Raw genomic sequence first — 19,221 nt, 5'->3', positions numbered from 1 at the left:
TAAAATGTCTAAAATACAATAATATATATTATATGATGCATATATATAATGCATATATCTATGCATCTAAATACATAAAAAAGTTATCTATGTATATATAAAAAAACTGTAAGCCTGTTTCCTACCTTTCCTGTAACTAGTGTTCCAGATACAGATTTGCTGTATCCAGGACTGTATGCAAGCTTCTGAGTCCCTCAAGCCTTTCTGTGTTGGAGGGAAGCCTTCTAGCTTATCAGTGGGAGTGGTAAGCACTAGGTAACCTGTCTACCACATAAGGTAGTGGTTCTGGCCCATAATCTGTAGTTATTGGCCGTTTGGGCAATCTCTTCCATCTCTCTCAACTTTCTGATTTGAAAGCCTGTATTTGCACTTGTTTCTGTCCTGTAACTCATCTAGTGCAGATACAGATTCTTAGTTTTAGCACTTAAATTTGCTTGTATCACTTGTTCAGAACTTGTAAGCACTAAATAAGTTACTAATTACTATAGCACTCTATCTTCCTCATTACCTAGAGGAAAACAGTTTTTGTACTTACTTTTCTCACTTGCTTAGAGGAAAACAGTTTTTGTACTTACTTTTCTCACTTGCTTAGAGAAAAACAGCTCTTGTACTCACTTTCCTCACTTATCTAGAGGAAAAACCCTGCAACTACCTTTTTGCGCGGTCTTGCGCACAGAGCAGCATCGGGCAGTGCCGGTTAGTTGGTGTATACTATTCCCAGCCCCACAAAGTCTGCACTGTAAAGTTTCCCTTAGAACTAGGCAAGCCTCAACTCAAGTGCTTCAGATCAGCTGCTCTTATTGAAGCACTTGCAAAACAGAAATCAGCACTTGTCCTAATCTTCTAGACAGCACTATTATTCTCCAAATTTCCTAGACAGCGCTATTATAATATAGCATAAGACCCTCGATCATCCGCAGGACTCAAGTTCAATTTACTCTTCAAAGCATGTCCAGAGGTCAGCTTCAGGTGTACCCTCCAGTTCATCTGGTGGAATTGGGCATCCTGAGGCAATGTCACAACTGCCTCATGTAAACAGACAACCCTCTCCTCTTATCTCTAGACACAAACACTTGTGAGAGATGCAAATACACAGCCAGACTGGAGGCTAAGCGCTCTCAACCCATTACTGTAACAGAAAGTCAAGAGGATAAGGGACACACTTTCATCACACCACCTGTCACACATGAATCTACAAAACAAGCACCGGCAAAACATATGCATAAATACACAAAAACATTCGGAGGCACTAGGTACCAATCTGAAAAAGAAACAGTGCCCTTCAAAGCAGGCAAGCAAGCAACCTGCACCCCCAAACACAAGCCAGAAAACACATAATTCACCTCAGGAGTGTGCCTCACAACAGCCCTTAAGGCAAAACACCATACCTAACACGCTAGTAATTGGAGTCTCTATAGTAAGGCACATGGACGTTCCACTCACCAGGCTGAACAAGAAGGTTACTGTCAGCTGCCTGTCGGGTGCTCGGATCCGCCACATAACACAAGCACTTAGGTCACTCCAGAACAAGTACAAGTATGACGCTGTCATTGTACATGTTGGTGTGAATGATCTAAGACGTACCTCCCTGGACTATATGAAAAGAGACATTGAGGAGCTCTCTGATCATGTAGCCCAAGCTGGTATGACCCTGACCTTGAGTAGCATACTACCTTCACCTAGAATTATACCACAATACAAAGACAAAATGATCAATTTCAACAATTGGCTAAGCTTCTGGTGTCATTTTAAGGGGATCCAGTGTCTGTCTGTCTGGGATGACATGATAGACAAGCCTCGCTGTTTTGCCAGAGATGGGATGCACCTGTCACACCTAGGTTTTCAAATACTGGCCAAGGCTCTTGCCATCCCCATAGTGCCTTTTTTAGGCAGGGCTCAAAGGGCAAACCAACCACCGTAACCAGCACAGGTAACCAAACACTAAGGGTAATGCTACTCAACGCCAGAAGTCTCAACCTCAAAATGCACACACTCGAGGCTCTCCTCAGCAAGGAGAAAATGAATGTTTGTGCAGTGACGGAAACCTGGTTCAAGGCTCAAGAGAGCACCCCAGCACTGCCAGGTTACAATTCATATCATACCTTCCGGCCTCAGTTACCGGATCACAGTACAAAGGGTGGAGGTGTATCCATATTCATCAAGGATACCCATATCTCCAGGTTAGTAGCACAGCATGATGCCCCAGAGATCATCCATGCGTAACTATCAGCAGGCAAAACCACATTTCAAGTCAGAGCCGGTTATAGATTGCCAACCATGTCCCAAGATGCTCACTCTGCATTCCTTGAGACATTGGAAAATATAAAGGTCCTACCCAACACCATAATCTTGGGTGATTTCAACTACCCTGGTATAGACTGGGCGAACTACCAATGTTCCAACTCCTATGCTCAGCAATTCATAGAATTTATAAATTCAAATGCCCTTGAACAACTAGTATGTTCCCCCACTAGAGGGGACAACATATTGGATTTAATCATCACAAATGTGGGCACCCACTGTACCACACCCGTTATCACTCCCTCCTTGGTCAGATCCGACCACAAACTGATAACCCTGGACATTCTCACCCCTCCACCTCCCCCAGTCAAAAAAAACATAGTCAAAAACCTTTCCAAAGCAAACTTCACTATTCCCTTGCAGAAGGATAATGATATCCTGGATGCGGAATCCTACACCAAGGCAATCTATATGCATCTTCAGGACTGCATGGACTGTGCTATCCCAAATAAAATCAAGACTCCTTTCTCAAGCAAGAAGAAACCAGTCTGGTGGACCCTGGCCATAAGCAAACTTTACAATAAAAGGAGGAGACTTATACAAAAAAAGGCCAAATCTCAAGTAGAAAAATCATCCCTGATCAGCATTAGTAAGAAACTGAGGGCCCTCATCAAGTCAACTAAAGCTAATTTTGAAAAGAAAGTTGCCAAGGATGCCAAGGATAACCATAAGGCCTTCTATGGCTACGTCAAAAACCTAAATGGCAACGCTCAGGTCTGTTCTGAGCTCATACAAAATGGAACAAAATACACTGACCCTTCTGACATTGCCAACATCTTGGCTGACAGGTTCAGTGCAAATTCGCCCCCCCCCCCTCACCACCTACAGGGCCTATTACCATTCCAGGGGATTGTGCAAGTCCAATTATTACTGATACGTTGGTTAACAAGGCTCTGTCTAAAGCTAAAAACACTGCCATAATGGGACTAGATGGTGTCCCAGGCTGTGTCATACGCGAGCTCCAAAAGGAATTAACCCCGCATCTTAATACCCTGTTCAGTCTCAGTCTCTCCACAGGATATGTGCCCAGAGAATGGCGCACGGCAATGGTGGTCCCGCTACACAAGGGTGGGGCCACAACTGACCCTGGGAACTACCGACCAATAAGCCTGACCAGTCTGATCTGTAAGGCTATGGAGCGAATCATTATGGAACTCATAAACGGAGAGACTGGGGACCTCCAGTCGCTGGACCCCACACAGTTCGGCTTCGTCAAGGGCAGATCATGCCTCCTGAACCTGGTAGATTTCTTTGAGACAGTTACTCAGGCTATAGATAAGGGAAAGGAGGTACACACGGCTTACCTTGACCTTGCTAAAGCATTTGACACCATTTCCCCATTCGGGTATTATTGATAAGCTCACCAGCCTGGGCATAAACCCTTACGTCACAAGATGGATCGCAAACTGGCTCTCAGACAGAACCCATAAAGCAAGAGTAGCAGGATCTATGTCCGAATCCAGACCAGTAACGAGTGGTGTGCCTCAGGGCTCTGTCCTGTGGCCCCTCCTGTTTGGCATATACTTCTCAGAAGTACAGGCAAGCACGGAAGGGCTGTGGCTGACTAAGTTTGCGGACGACTGCAAACTGGGTGCTATAATAGAGTCTCCGGCCGACATGGAGATCCTCCAAAAGGGCCTAAATGAGACTGAGGCATGGTGTCAAAGCCATGGTCTCAAGCTAAATGCAAAAAATGCGTAGTAATCCCCTTTGAAAAAAAGAGAGTACCTGCAAACTACAACATAGGAGGTAATCCCTTGAAATCTGAAGAAGAAATAAGGGATCTAGGGACCCAAGTAGATAGCCAGCTTTCCTTTGATAACCATGTTGCCAAAGTGGTTAGAAAATCCTTCAATGTGACCCATCTGATCATGAAAGGGTTCGCATCAAGATCTAAGGATGTAATGGTGCCCCTCTACTCTTCCCTCATCAAACCCATTATTGAGTACAATGCACCAATTGGAATGTACCTGGATAGAAATCTCCAGCAGCTGGAGAGGCCACAGAGGTACCTAACCAAGAGAATTACTGGCCTCAAACAGTTGCCCTATGCAGCACGATTGAAAAAGCTAAGACTGTTCTCTGTTGCATACCGCTTTCTCACAGGCGATCTCTGTCTAACGTACAGAGCCATGTCCAACCCACAATTGCTGAACATGCTCCATCTTAGCTAAACTAAATCTACTCGAGCTACACACTCTAGGGATACAAACCTCAACACAACAATGAATAGAACATGCTGGAGGGACAGATTCCCTTTGCAGAGACTTCCCTTACTATGGAACAGGGTCCCGATCTACATAAGACAGAGCCCCTCACTATCAATCTTCAAGAGGAACCTTGATGAGTGGATGGGTAGCAGAAAGTTCACACCGGGGATCACACCAACAGCACTACTAGATAGGGCCCAAGGGTACTAGCTGCTAGTAAAAGGGTCTGGGGAACTACTAAAGGGGTGGTGAATACCGCACAATGTGGCTGGGCTAATATATGCTTTCGGGCAGATAGCTCAGTACCAACCTATGAACCTAAGTTAAAGGGGGACGAAAGCGCTATGTATTTTTGAGTCTGGCTCTTTTTTCTACATTTAGTGCTGCAATTGAGTTTACTTTTTTTGGGGAGTTTGTGGACATTGTTGTTTTCATATATGCAAGGAAGTTAATATAAATGTGACATTCTAAAGATGGTGATGAAATATAATATGTCAATATGTCATAACCTGAAATAGGCAGTATGTGATTTAACTATAACTACATATTCAACCTCTCTTAATGCCTAGTATGGTTAAAACTCTACTTCAGCATCTTGAGATTTGTTCTTGCATGCAAATCAATACATATAGATATGGAATTTGTCATGAGACTGGTTTGTTTGCTAAACACCTTGCAAAATGGACACAAATGATTCTGATGACAGTAGAATAGAAGGTTAACAAGTACATTAAATGACAGCTGATAATTATAACTTAAACAGCAGAATGAGATAATTATATTACTAAGTTGATTTAATAGTTGTAATTAAACTCTGACATCAATAGAGTTTGAAGTTTTTGCCTTAGAAAGCATCTCTAATACACTGAATTCTCTGACAAATGAAACAGTATTAAAGAAATAGAAGGGGGGGGGGAGAAAAGGAAAAAGAGTGAGATGCACTGTACATAAAATGTAATAAAAGTTAAAAATGTTTAAATGCTGAACGTTTTATTTAAAATGTATATATGTCAGGAATGTGACAAGATAATCACATATAAATCGGTATAAGAGATGAACATCAATTTGATAGATTTATTGATTGTTCTGTTGGAATCATCATTATTCATAAACCTTGCTATTATTTGGATTCATAATATTTGCATATTTCACACCAAATAATCTTTCTCAAATCTCAAGCTCTACAATATGAAGACCATCATAAGTTAACCATGATTTCTCTCAGTAACTACAAAGCACTTATTAGTGTCTAACAGTGGAATTTATATAGGATAATACTGTTAATAGTTCTTGGTATCCTAGAAAAGACTGATAAATACACTGACAAACTGGATATACCCAAGGATTGTACAAATACAACATTCATGGTGCTTACTTATGACAAAATAAATCTGATTAGTTAAAATGGTTATAACCATATACTTTAAAGCAGACTTGTTCAAATGTTACAGCTTTATAAGATCTAAAAGCATACTAATATGCGACATTACCTTCTGGATGCAAATATACCTTATGAGTTAAGAATTCCAAATAAGCAATCATAAACCAGATATTTCTAGAGTAGCAACTTGATGATTATATTACTAAAGACAGTACTTCTGGTATACAGAATAACTTAAAATTTATAATTTCTTTAAAAATTATTCTCCATATAATAACTTAGTTTATGGAGCTCAGTTGCTTTTGATTGTTAAAGGTATGAGTGATAATCTAACAGACTTATTTTTATCTATTAAATTAGGAATGTTATTCATTCCATGTACAGTATGGTTCTTAGTTAAAGCACTAGCTGTTATTTTAATTTTACTATTGTACAAAAAAAATCCTTCTTAAGCTTGACCAAAAAACTACTTTATCTTAATTTATAAAAGAAACAAGACCAACAATTTTTCTTAAGCATATACACACAAACATGATTTCTATAGTTATCAGAGGAAACTGTTTAATAACTATAACAATAAAAAACTTATTTTTTCAATGATCATTTGATATGGATCTAACATTATCCTTAAATACCAATGGCTGAAATAATCCAAACAAAAGATCAAATTTACTGAAATGTTTAAAGCTCAACAAAGCACAAGTAGTATTTCTTCAAGAAACGCATTTCAAAAGAAATGATAAATATACATGGAACCCCAAGGAATATATGATTTTAACTCAATCCTCCTATAAATCAAAGACAAAAGGAGTAACAACTTTATGGAAAAAGAATATAATCATTCTAGAAATTATCTACAAATATGAAGATAAAGATGGTCTCATAGCATTTGTAATAGTTAAGTTTAACAATAGAATATGGGGTCTAGTAAATTTATACCGGTTTCCTGGTATTGGAGTAGGAACAATCAAAAAGCATTTAGAATTTACTTCCAATAATTATAAGGGAAATTTAATATTATGAGGAGACTTCAACTGTATTCTAGATGCCTCTGAAACTACCAACCAGCGACCCCTACGTACATCCTCCATCTCAAAATCTTTAAAAAAAGGGGTTGAGTCATTTCATTAAATAGATACATTTAAATGGAAAGAAGAAAAATCTCTATTGTTCTCTCATCAAGATCACAGATTTGGAACTCAAACCAGAATAGATAAAATATTTGTTGTCCAGGACATAAATTCAAAAATCATTATTTTTTCAATTGTTCCCTGTCCTTTCTCAGATCATAACTCCTTGATACTGAAACTCCAAATTGAGTTTAAACCACTGACCTTAACATCTAGAATCCCCTCATATATCACAAAACTTAAAGAATTTAAACCTTGGTTGTTATCAGAATTGCAGTTGTTCCTAGATATGAATTATACAACAGAAATCAACAAAGTCATGATATGGGACTCATTAAAAGCTTATATATTTGGTAAAACCTTTAGCTGGTATAAAAATAAAGTTAGAGAATGGGACTCTGAATTACTAGACATACAATCTAGACTTTTGTCAGTAAAATCTGAAAAGAATCAAAACTCTCTATAAATCAAAAAGAAAATAGAGGAATTAAATAAAACATAAGTGGTGCTGCGTTAGCGTTGTCACCTCACAGCAAGATGTTGTCCCATTCGATTCTCGGCTAGAGCGTCTTCTGTGTGGAGGCATGCGTGAATGGACGTGCCTTCGTTGAAAGTTGTGCATCTGGGCTGGTAACTCGGCACGTAAAAATCCACTACCAAACATTAGCGGACCGGAGTTCCGCTGTGGCGACCCCTAACTGGGATAAGCCAAAAGACACAACAACAACAAAATTCTAATGCATAAAACTAGTCTAGCATTAGAAAAACTAAAAATAAACTCTCTGGCTACATCCCCCAGACACTTACATAATTTATCTACAAGAGTTAAAATACATACTAAATCCAATAATATTAACAATATATATACCATGAAAAGAAAAAAAAAGGATGTATCGGATATAGGAGGCATTCTTGATGCATTCAAACATCATTACTCTGAACACTTCAAAAATGAGACTTTATATACTGAACAATTAAATTTGGATACAACCTTTATTAACATAAAAAAAAAATCTTAGAAGACCTAAAACTAAACTTACAAAAACCTATAACTTACAAAGAAGTTACTGATAGAATAAAGGAAGGTAAAACTAACAAAGCACCGGGTATAGACGGTATAATCATGGAAATATATAAACATTTTCCTTCAACAATAACTTCTCTCTTACATAAAACTTTACTAGAAATCCAATCACAACCACCTTCTTGGAAATATTCTTTAATCACACCAATCCTAAAAGAAAAGAAAAGAAAACACCGAAACTTTGTAACTCATATAGACCCATATCATTAATAAATAATGATTATAAGTTATTCATGTCAATCTTAGCTAACAGAATGAAAATACCATTATCCAAAACAATAACTAATGATCAAACTGGATTTATATATAATAGACATACACATGATAATATTAAAAGAATACTCAGACTAATAGATTATGCAAATAAGAAAAATAAAGAAACCCTCTCAATAGGATTAGACATAGAAAAAGCATCTGACTCTTTAAACTGGGACTACTTATTCAGAATTTTAGAACTATCTGAATTCCCTCCTACCTTTATCCAGCTTTTAAAAAACATATATCTAAATAACACAGCTTATGTTTAATTAGGCCCCTTTACTTAGGAATCCATTTATATTACAAAAGGAACTAAACAAGGTTGCCCCTTGTCACATATCCTATTTGCTTTGGCCATTGAAACACAAGCAAGATTCAATACGCAATAATTCAAAAATAAGAGGGGTGGATGTTTATGATCAATATAATTCTAAAATAATGCTTTTTGGAGATGATATATTACTAACATTATCTAACTCCAAACAGACTTTAGAAGAAATAGAGGTCTTAATTTAGAAATTTTATAAAACTTCAGATCTTCACTTCCATAGATCAAAATCAAAATTCTTATTTTTAAATAATAAAAAGAAAATACAAGTTAAGGAAAATCATATTATAGGGAAACAAGAATCAACTCTGAAGTATCTAGGAATTGTGTTAAGGAAAGAAACATCAACAAATTACAATAACATCATCAACACAATCAAAAGTTATGTGGAAAAATGGAAGAAAATAATACTGACCTTTGAAGACAGACTACAGTTAATAAAAATGGTTTTATTACCAGAGATTCTGTATGTAATACTAGCAACTCAGTTGCTTTCTAAAAGATGTCTCCTTAAAGAAATAAATTCATATCTAATAAAGTTCTTCTGGTATCCTAAAAGGAATAGAATAGCCTTAACACACCATATCAGACCATGGAAACAAGGTGGACTAAATTTTCCAGATATTGAATCCTACATAAAAGCATCCATATTTGGAACAGTCACAGATAGGATAAATCCTAATTATTCTGCCAATTGGAAGGAATTGCTAACAGTTATATCAATAAATTAATCTAGCTTACTGAAAAAAATGTAATAACAGAGTTAATAAACCTTGGTATATAATAAATATGAATATGCAATATAATGTAACAAAACCCACTAAAATGTATTTAACTATTATATTAACTCATTTAGGAAACTTATCAATATTGTCCTGTTCGATTCTCAGCTAGAGCGTCTTCTGTGTGGAGACATGCGTGAATGCATACCTTCGTTGAAGGCTGTGGGTCAGGGCCGGCAACTCGGCACGTAAAAATATACTGCCAATCATTAGCGGACCGGAGTTCCGCTGTGGTGACCCCTAACCGGGAAAAGCCGAAAGACACAACAACATCAATGTAAATATAGATTTAAAACTCTGGTTTGATTTATGAATACCTTTCCTCATCACAAAGAATTATCCTCAAAGTATATAAAGAAATAATTTCTTCCTGGGAACAGAAAAAAATGTTGGATACAATGTATTAAAGAATCAAAAGTTTTAGATATACATACAATAAAAACAACTTATGAAATCTCATCACAGGGCTGGTTAACTCTACAAAGCATCCTAATGTACTTCCAAGATTTATGTAGAGTAATTAATCATTTTTCATTCATAGATACACCAAAACTTACAAAATACTTACATATTATATGCAATGAGTCTAACATGAAAATTAGTATCTCAAATTTATATAAAGAACTGATAAACTATTGTTGGATACAATGTATTAAAGAATCAAAAGTTTTAGATATACATACGATAAAAACAACTTATGAAATCTCATCACAGGGCTGGTTAACTCTACAAAGCATCCTAATGTACTTCCAAGATTTATGTAGAGTAATTAATCATTTTTCATTCATAGATGCACCAAAACTTACAAAATACTTACATATTATATGCAATGAGTTTAACATGAAAATTAGTATCTCAAATTTATATAAAGACCTGATAAACTATAAAACAGCACCTAAAATGTCACATTGGCAATATATACTAAAAGGCCACTCTTTACAATTAGCAGAAGAAAACAAAACAAATATTTTATTATCAGTAAAACATACATCTATTATACAGTACTGGAGAATATTTAACTGGAAATTCCTCCACAGAACATTTCTAACCCCAGATAAAACCACTAAAATGAATGCACTCACAAATGGTAACTGTTGGAGATCTGAACAGGTAAATAATGCAGATTGGATTCATGTATTTTATGACTGTATTAAAATTAAGACATATTAGAATGGAATTAAAAATTTCTTACAGGCTTTATTTAATGAATCCTATATCTTATCCAAAGCATTAATTCTTCTGAATGTGAACGACGGTCCACACTTGAATAAAACAAATATGTATTTATTATGGACAATACTTGCAATTTCAAAAAAATGTACAACCAGAAGTTGAAACTCAAACATATCACCATGTATGGATGACTTCTACACTCTACTGAAGAGCACGAAAATAATTAAAGAACTAAGGATTTCTCTAGGCCATTGGTTAACAAGCCATGGAAAAAGTCTTATCATTAATAGACACTCTGCAACAATGAACAGAATACTCTAATAACTAAAATGATAATTTTTGTACAATAATTGTATATAATGAATACTACTTTTGATGTCAGGCTGTTGTGAATACTTTATATAGCTATTCATAATATCATATACAAAATGCTATGGAAAATTTAAAATATTACTTGAAAATAAAAAATATTTGAGTAAAAAAAAAAAAAAAAAAACCTCACCGGTTGTCAAAATATCATACAGGCAAGCATCTGACTTTGCAGAAGGGGCATATCCAATCACCAGGTTCATAAGTCCAGGTTTTCCAGTGTTCTAGATCAAATACCTTCAAAGAACATAGGCACCTACTATTAAATTCATACTGTACATTCACCAATCCAGTGATCAAACTCACTTTAAGCTATGATGTATCATTCAAACCTCTAATGCTAGATTTATTCCTAAGTCTACAGACTGACTGCATGATAAACACTTCTGTTTAATTACACCATTTAACTCAGTTCTGAATTTAGTACTACTATGCTGAAATTATTTAAAGGTGGAGTCGATTTCAGTACCCATCACAGCATTCAAGCCTTAATGTTAGGTCTTAAAAGTAAGAGCACAGTTTGTCCATAACTGAGAAACTGTAAGTACTATAAAGGCTGACTTTCAGGAGCCTTTAGCCCTTAAAGTTGAAATTCTTTTAGTAAATCTCCTTTATACAGATTCTAGCAGACTAACTTTAGAATGCATGGATATACAAAAGGTAGTCTTATATTCTGTTACAGGCCTTATTGAGGTGTTGTACAGAATTGCTAAAGCAGTCTCATCTCTAGAAGTTAGAGTCCAAAAAAAAAAGGCCTATAAGCTTGATGCTCAGTTTTCAAGTGCTACTGTTTTTGATCTGAAATTTAATTTATGCTATATTACAAACCCAGTCAAGCCAGTCTTTTATTTCTTAAACTAATCCTTTACTGGGCAGTAACACCCACCATGACATGCATTATTACTTGCTAATCCCATATACTCCAAGTAAAAATTTGCAATCATCCATCCAATCATTCAGACTGGTTTTAAAGGTTGCCAAGAAAGTACTGCTTGATATATAAGGGAAGACTATTCCAGAAGCAAGGGGATATAATTGGCAGGTACTTACCATGCGGACTGATGCTGTTAATGTGGTGGTATAGCTTTAAATCTCTAGATTAGATGTTTGCCTTACTACCAGTTCTAGTTAGATAAAATTGTTTAAAAGATTGTGAGGTCATTCATAGCCTAGAACACTACATAGAAATTACTCTTTAGAAGTCTTTTAATGCTGAGTAAAGGGATAGTGATTGTAATTTATCAGACTAGCTGAGGGTATTAATACCTATTTTGGTGATGAAACACTGAAAGTCTCCTGAGTTGATTTGGATGCTTGGGGAAGTACATGCTGAAGGGAGCATTATGTGTTATATGCAATAATGGGCCTTTACAAGGGGAGAAATAAAGTGGGACTATAACTTCTCTGGACCTGGAAAAGACACCACCAAGGCTAAGTTGTAAAAGACAGAAGAAGTTTCTCATCATGCTAGGATGTGGAGATCAATTACTGATGGTTATCAACATAAGCATCAGTCTCTGATGATAGGGTAAAATATATGTATAATACTTGTTATATGGTATGTGATGACTCAGTAGATTTACCAAAGGAAATTATATTGCATTTCTTTGCACTGAAGAGGAGAGGACCCAGGACCGATCCCTGTGGGACTCCACTTGTGACTGGTCAGCAGTCTGACTTGGAGTCAGCTACTTTCACACTGTGGGTTTTATCTGTGAGCCAGTTTGCAAACCACCTAGTGATATAGGGGCCAATGCCTAGTTTAGAGAGTTCTTCTATGATTCCTGAGTGGGGAATGGTATCAAAGGCCTTTGCCAGATCAAGGTAGGCTGTATGAACCACCTTGCCTTCATCCACAGCTCTGGAGGGAGAGAAGGCCTTGTGGTTGTCTTTAATATCTGCTGCAATTCTGTTTCCATAGCTAGCTTTAGAGGATTTGATGAGGGATCTCATCTTTTTGTTGAGGCTGATAAGGGAGTTTTTCCAGTCTTGGGACTTCACCTTATTCCGCATCAGTTTCCTCCTTCTGTTGTAAAGCTTGTTTATGACAGGGGACCACCAGATTGGCTTCCTTTTTTTGGAGAACAGCATCTTGGTTCTATTGGGTATGGCGAGATACATGCATTTGTGTACGTGATCGTACAGTCCGCACTAGTGTATGATTTGGCGGTCATGCAATTATTTTCCATTTGCATGGGTAACGTGAAGTTAGCCACCTCTGTTTTTAGAAGCCCAAAGTTAGCTTTGGAGAAGTTTTTCATGGTGGTTACCTTTCTGGGGTGGTGGATTTCCAAGGAGATTAGTTTGTGGTTGGATCTAACCAGGGAAAAGTTGACTATTGGTGTAGAGCAATGGTCGCTCATTTTGGTAATGACCATGTCAAAGACGTTGCTACCTCTAGTAGGGGAAGAACAAGCTGGTCCAGGGCATTGGAATTAATGAATTCCAGGAAACGTTGGGCAAGTGTATTGGTACCTGACTAGTTTTCCCAGTTAATGGAGGGCTAGTTGAAGTCGCCCAGTATAAGAGTGTTAGGTTAGACCCTAATATTCTCCAGGGTGCTTAGGAATGTGGAGTGTGAGTGTTGGGACATGGTTGGAGACCTATAGCATGCTATGACCTGAATCTCTGTCTTACCCAATGTTAGCTGCACCTGAAGTACCTCTGATGTGTTATGTTGGGCTACCAGTCTGGAGGTGTGCGCATCCTTAATGAATATGGAAACCCCACCACCTTTGGAGCTTCAATCCATGTTGTGGAGCCGAAAGGTGTGGAATGAGTTATAGCCTGGTAGTGCAGGAGTGCTTTCTGCTGCCTTGAACCAGGTCTCTGTTACAGCACAAATGTCGATGTTCTCCATTTTAAGGAGTACTTCAAGCGAGTGCATTTTGAGATTTAGTCTTCTAGTGTTGAGCAGCATGACCCTCAGATTACAGTTCATTTTAGCTGTTACTGTAATTTGGTCTTTGGAACACTGCCTAAAAAAACGCACTATAGGGTGGCAAGAACCTTGGCTAGTATCTGGAAGCCCAGGGGTGACAGATGCAGGCCATCTCTGGCAAAACATTGAGGTCTGTCAATCATTTCATCCCAGGCAGACAGATACTGGATCCCCTTAGAATGATACCAAAAAATTAGCCAATTGTTGAAATCAATCATTTTCTGCTTGTACTGTGGTATCATTCTGGGTGACGGCAGGATGCTGCTCAGGGATAGGGTCATACCCACCTGGGCTACATAATCCAAGAGCTCCTCCATGTCTCTTTTCATGTAGTCCAGGGAGGTATGTCTCAGGTCATTCACACCCATATGTACAATGGCAGAGTCATATTTGTACCTGCTGTTGAGGGACCTAAGTGCAGGCGGTATGTGGCAGATCCTGGCACCTGACTGTTACTTTCTCCTTATTCAACCTAGTAAGTGGGACATCATTGTGCCTCACTATCGAGTCACCTATGACTAGTGGGCTGGGCATGCTGTTTGCCTTAGGGGCTTTGGTTGAGTGTCACATTGTTTAGGAGAGTTATGTGTCTCGTGATTAGTGCTGTGTTGTGGTGGTCGGGTGCATTTCTGCCTTGGAGGTCTCTGCTATTTGGGTAGATTTTTATTGAGAGCCTCCATGAAGGTGGGTGTGTGGTTTGTGTCTTTATGTGAAGGCAGTGTTGATGTGTGTTCTGGATGGCTGTGTGTTCCATGTGGTCTGGTGCAAGAGCTGATCTTCTCTTCTTAACCAGCTATTCCAGTCTTGGCTGTATGAGTGCGTGGCTTCCATTTTGGATATACAAGTGCCTCTCTCGCAAGCCTGAGTGTTGGGAGGTAAGAGGAGAGGGTTGTCAGTGTTTCTACACTGCCTCAGGATGCCCAAGTTCACCAGGTAAATATTAGAAAGCACAGGGAACTGACCTTTAGACATGCCTGGAAGGGTAAGCATTAATAATAATTCCGGAGCTATTTCCTTGTAGAACGTTTACTGCTGGTAGCACTTTTGTGTGCTACAACAATTGCTACAAGCCGTCTGGTATGGTAAAGCACTAGACTAATAAGCTAGTAAAAGTGGAGGAGAGGATATATATATACATATATGCATACACATACATACATACATACATACATACACTTAGAGAGTGAGACTGCTAGTTGGTAACATGAAACTTTAGAAAAAAAATTAATCCCAACATGCTCATTACCTTACAACACATAACAAAAAAAACAAACATATTCACTCAGAGTGTATAAAGTGTTGTATGACTTCTTTTAAACAGCTTAAGTTTACGGCTGTGTTGGCTTGATCATGCCATGTTTCTCTGTACACCTAGATTTGCTTTAATAATTTTATCTACTTTTTCCTTTAAGTATGCTTGAACCTGTGTCATGTAGTGCATTATGTTTTGTCTGTTTGCTACTAATGCAATTCATGGCTGTAAATGCTCCCTGGACCAGTCTACCAAAGAAGTGAACAATCAAATAAACAAAAGTAATCCAAGACGGAGAATGTCAAAACTGGAAAACAAATGAGGAAAGTAACAAAGATCCCATTTTTCCTGTTTATGGGGTCATATTAGGAAAGTGAGCATGAGTACAAGAGTAAAAGTAAGATGGGAGTTTTCAAAGCAGAGTGGGTCTCTGTGAAAAACAATATAGAGGAGAATTTAGGTCACCCAGATGTGGATAGGCAGTTGCCTGCTCGTTCTGCACAAAACAATATAATCTGGCATAAGAAAGTATCAGGTATTCTAACTCAGGGAAGGAGGACAACCTTTATGTATAATGGACATAAGTACCAGAGAGTCTTAAGACTTTTATCATGTTTGCTAGTAGGAGCTATCATTACACATACAAAGAGGTTTTAATATAACAAAATGTTCAGGGGAAAGTTGAAAATAGGGTTGCATTTCTTTTTTTTTTCAAAAAAGTTTTCATTTTGAGTTTTTTAATGCACAAAAACTAAAATACAAACAGAACAATCATATCAATGTATTCATACACTGGGTACAGAATTATCATTGAATAGTATATTGACAACATAAAGCATTAATATTTACATCTGTACAGAAGTACCACCAGCTAGTTAAGTTCTATCCATTTATTGAGGTCTCCTTTTGTGGTATAAAGCTGTCCATATAAATCTGTATGCATGATGGAGGTATGTCCTTGTGCATACGTGCCTAAGTCTTTATGTCAGTGTGGGTAGATTAAGCTAGCAGTGTGTTAAATATCTGTTTCCATGTTTTTATTTTCTTAATACTGTTATTCTTCCCATCAATTACCCATTTATGAGCAGGCATGTGTTTGTTTGCCATCTTTTTGAAATCGGTCCAATTGATATTCAGTTTATCCCCCCATTTGGATGCAATGTATAGTTTCAATAATAGGAATAATGTGACATGTATGGTCGCTTGATTATAGGATATTCCTGTTGGGGGAACAGGGTTGCATTTCTCAAGTTACTACAAACAGTGCAAACAAACAGCAGCAGCCAGGCTGACAACTTCACTATTTATTATTTACTATCTAAGATACACTATGTAGTATTTGATGGTCAGTAATGTAATAGAAGATGCTTTATACTACTAAATCTGTATTATAAAAATCAATCAAAACATGCTGTGCAAAAAACATCAAAGTACTCAGTTGTGAAAAGTCAAAGTTAATATTGTGTATCAGAGTGTAAAAGTGAGAAGTACTGTAGCAGCACTGTTTAGGTGTGTGTGCTAATCTGTGGAGTGCTGGAGTAACCATGGCACACCTTTCCATCACTTTACTTACTTTCTGAATGCCTTCGCTGGTGATCTAGCATTACATCTTTCCTGTAGAACATTTTGTTGCAAATTAAACAAGCAAACTGCTTCTCTCCATGTTTCTTCTTATGTTTTGACAGGTTGCTGTTTGTAGAGAAAAATCTGAAGCACATCTCACACTGGAAGGTCTTATTATCTAAGCCCAAACAAATGAGGGAAAAATAGGTTAACTTTGCCAGCACTAGAACTTGATGCTTACTACCTAATTAGGTCAAAAATGCTTAACTGTTTAAAAATTAACAAGCAAATGTGCATATACAAACATTTCCAATGCAAGGCAAAGAAGTCTCGGAAGGTACAAGGACACAGGCTTAACATACTTCAGGAATTCCTAATACACTACTGTAGAACATCTTAACGCATTTATGAAACAAACATGTACAGGTCAGTAAACGAAGCACATGGTTCATGTTTAATACAAAAGCGAGAAATCTTTTTGATATAAAATCATCCTACCACTTGACCTACAAATTAACTGTTTTCTTACTAGCTAAATGGCAGTTTCATCACATATGGATATTTTTCATGTTTAGCAGAAATGTATTGCTTTGATTTACAACATTCAGAAATAAAGTGATACATGAAAACACAATTAAGAATTTGAACGAATAATATGCTGTTACTCGTTTATTTTACTAGTGCTATATACAAAACTTAAGAAATCCATATGTGCATATATTCCAAAATCTATATCCCTTTTAAAGATTTTCAGAAATTTGAAAATGCCTTTCCCCCTGCTAATCTGATGTCTAACCCCCCCCCCCCTTCTCATGATTTTTATTGCCTTCTCAACCATATATAATGCTAATGGGTTTATGTGTGTTTACATACATCATCACACGTGACGCTAATGGGTTAACAATTATTAAGGTCAGTTACAGCATTGCCGTAATGCAGCTGTACCACAAACTCTGTTCTGCAGAGCTCAGGCATATACACTGAGGAGAGGTTGAGATTATTTATTCACTTGCTGAGCGCGGTAGAGCATTGATCAACCTGGACCATTTTCTGGCTCAGCAAGGGGTTAACAACCACAGAAATACATTAAAAAATATCTTGAGAATTGTAACAACTAATCTATGAAACATAAAAAACATTGCTGCAAGATAGGCTTAACTGTGCTAATCTAAATAAATCTTAAAAATAACAGAGCTTCAAAAATGACGTGCTGCAATGTGTACTAAAAACAAGGCAGCCAGCCTGTTATATTTTTCTGAGCTCATGGACCTATTAGTTTTGGTAATAGCATCTATGACCTACTCTACAATAACAATGGGATAACTGATGCTTAAAAGGGGAGAGGAAACATTTGGATTTCTTAATAGGTTTTTCACTTTAACTTTCTCATGATATTTATGCCTAACAGGTAATGACTTATCTATACATTGGTTGAGAAGGCAGTGAAATCATGAGTAAAGGGGGTAGTTTTAGACAACAGATTAGCAAGGGGGAAAAGGCATTTTCAAAATTCTTGAGATCCTTTGACAGGAACATAGAGTTGGTTTTGGAATAACCTCTGGATATAGCTGAATTAGTGGGGAATCTGATACGAACACTCCTTCTCTGTTCTTGCACACAAAAGAGGTCTGTTCATCTCTCCTTTCAGAGCACGACTCAAATGACGCCTCCATCAAAAAATCAGACTGCAAAAGTGCTTTTCCACTGGACAAATCACTTAACTCCCTACATCACTTCTACCTCAACCCTCTGTTCTCACAGGCTACATCCCACTCATATTTACTACTAAAGTAGTTTGTTTCTCTACTCTGTTAATAATTACATATAATATGGGATTCTTTGGTATGGCGGTAGCGTTGTTACCTCACAGCAAGAGGTTCTCCCATTCGATTCCTGGCTTGGCTTGGGAGTGCCTTCTGTGTGGAGTCTGTATGTCCTCCCCGTGGTTGGGTAGCGTTCGAAAGACATGCGTGGGTAAATGGGAGTGCCTTAGTTGAAGGTTGGGCGTCAAGCTGGCACCTCGGCTTTTCATAAAAATCTACTGCCAATTATTAGCGGATCAGAGTTCTGCTGTGACGACCCCTTACCGGGAAAGCCGAAAGACAAACACACATAGTATGGGATTCTTTATCTTCTGCAATTATTCCATGCATCTATGTGAATTTGTTCTTTTGTGTGTGTGTGTGTGTGTGTGTGTGTGTGTGTGTGTGTGTGTGTGTGTGTGAATTTCTTTACCCGGGCTGTGCCTATAACTGGTCTGTTGTGATTAGTGTACTGCCCCGGTAAATAAACTAAAATAAATAATATCTACAGGAAAAGTGAAAGTCTGGTCATCAAGCATGATCAAGGACGGGATAACATTAGCAGGCATACAGGCAAAGGTTACACTCGCAAGGACAAGGTCATATGGTCAAGTATACTTCTTGCTCTTTTGAGAGCTTGGATAATT

The 19,221-nt window shown here is 37.6% G+C and overlaps 1 protein-coding gene across 1 annotated transcript in view; it reads right to left on the bottom strand.

The window, feature by feature from the left end:
* Nucleotides 1–19,221, bottom strand: part of PRDM15 (PR/SET domain 15) — an 852,733-nt gene that overhangs the window by 445,637 nt on the left and 387,875 nt on the right. Inside the window, exon 12 of the mRNA XM_044071950.1 lies at nt 16,783–16,950. Within this exon, the coding sequence (XP_043927885.1) occupies nt 16,783–16,950 (168 nt within the window). The remainder of the gene's footprint in view (nt 1–16,782; nt 16,951–19,221) is intronic.

Source organism: Protopterus annectens, chromosome 5.part0 (assembly GCF_019279795.1).
Source record: "Protopterus annectens isolate FY-2018-M chromosome 5.part0, PAN1.0, whole genome shotgun sequence".
In the NCBI taxonomy this organism is placed as follows: Eukaryota; Metazoa; Chordata; order Ceratodontiformes; family Protopteridae; genus Protopterus; species Protopterus annectens.
The sequence above is the reverse complement of the archived record's forward strand: the minus strand, read 5'-3'. Positions and strand labels throughout refer to the sequence as shown.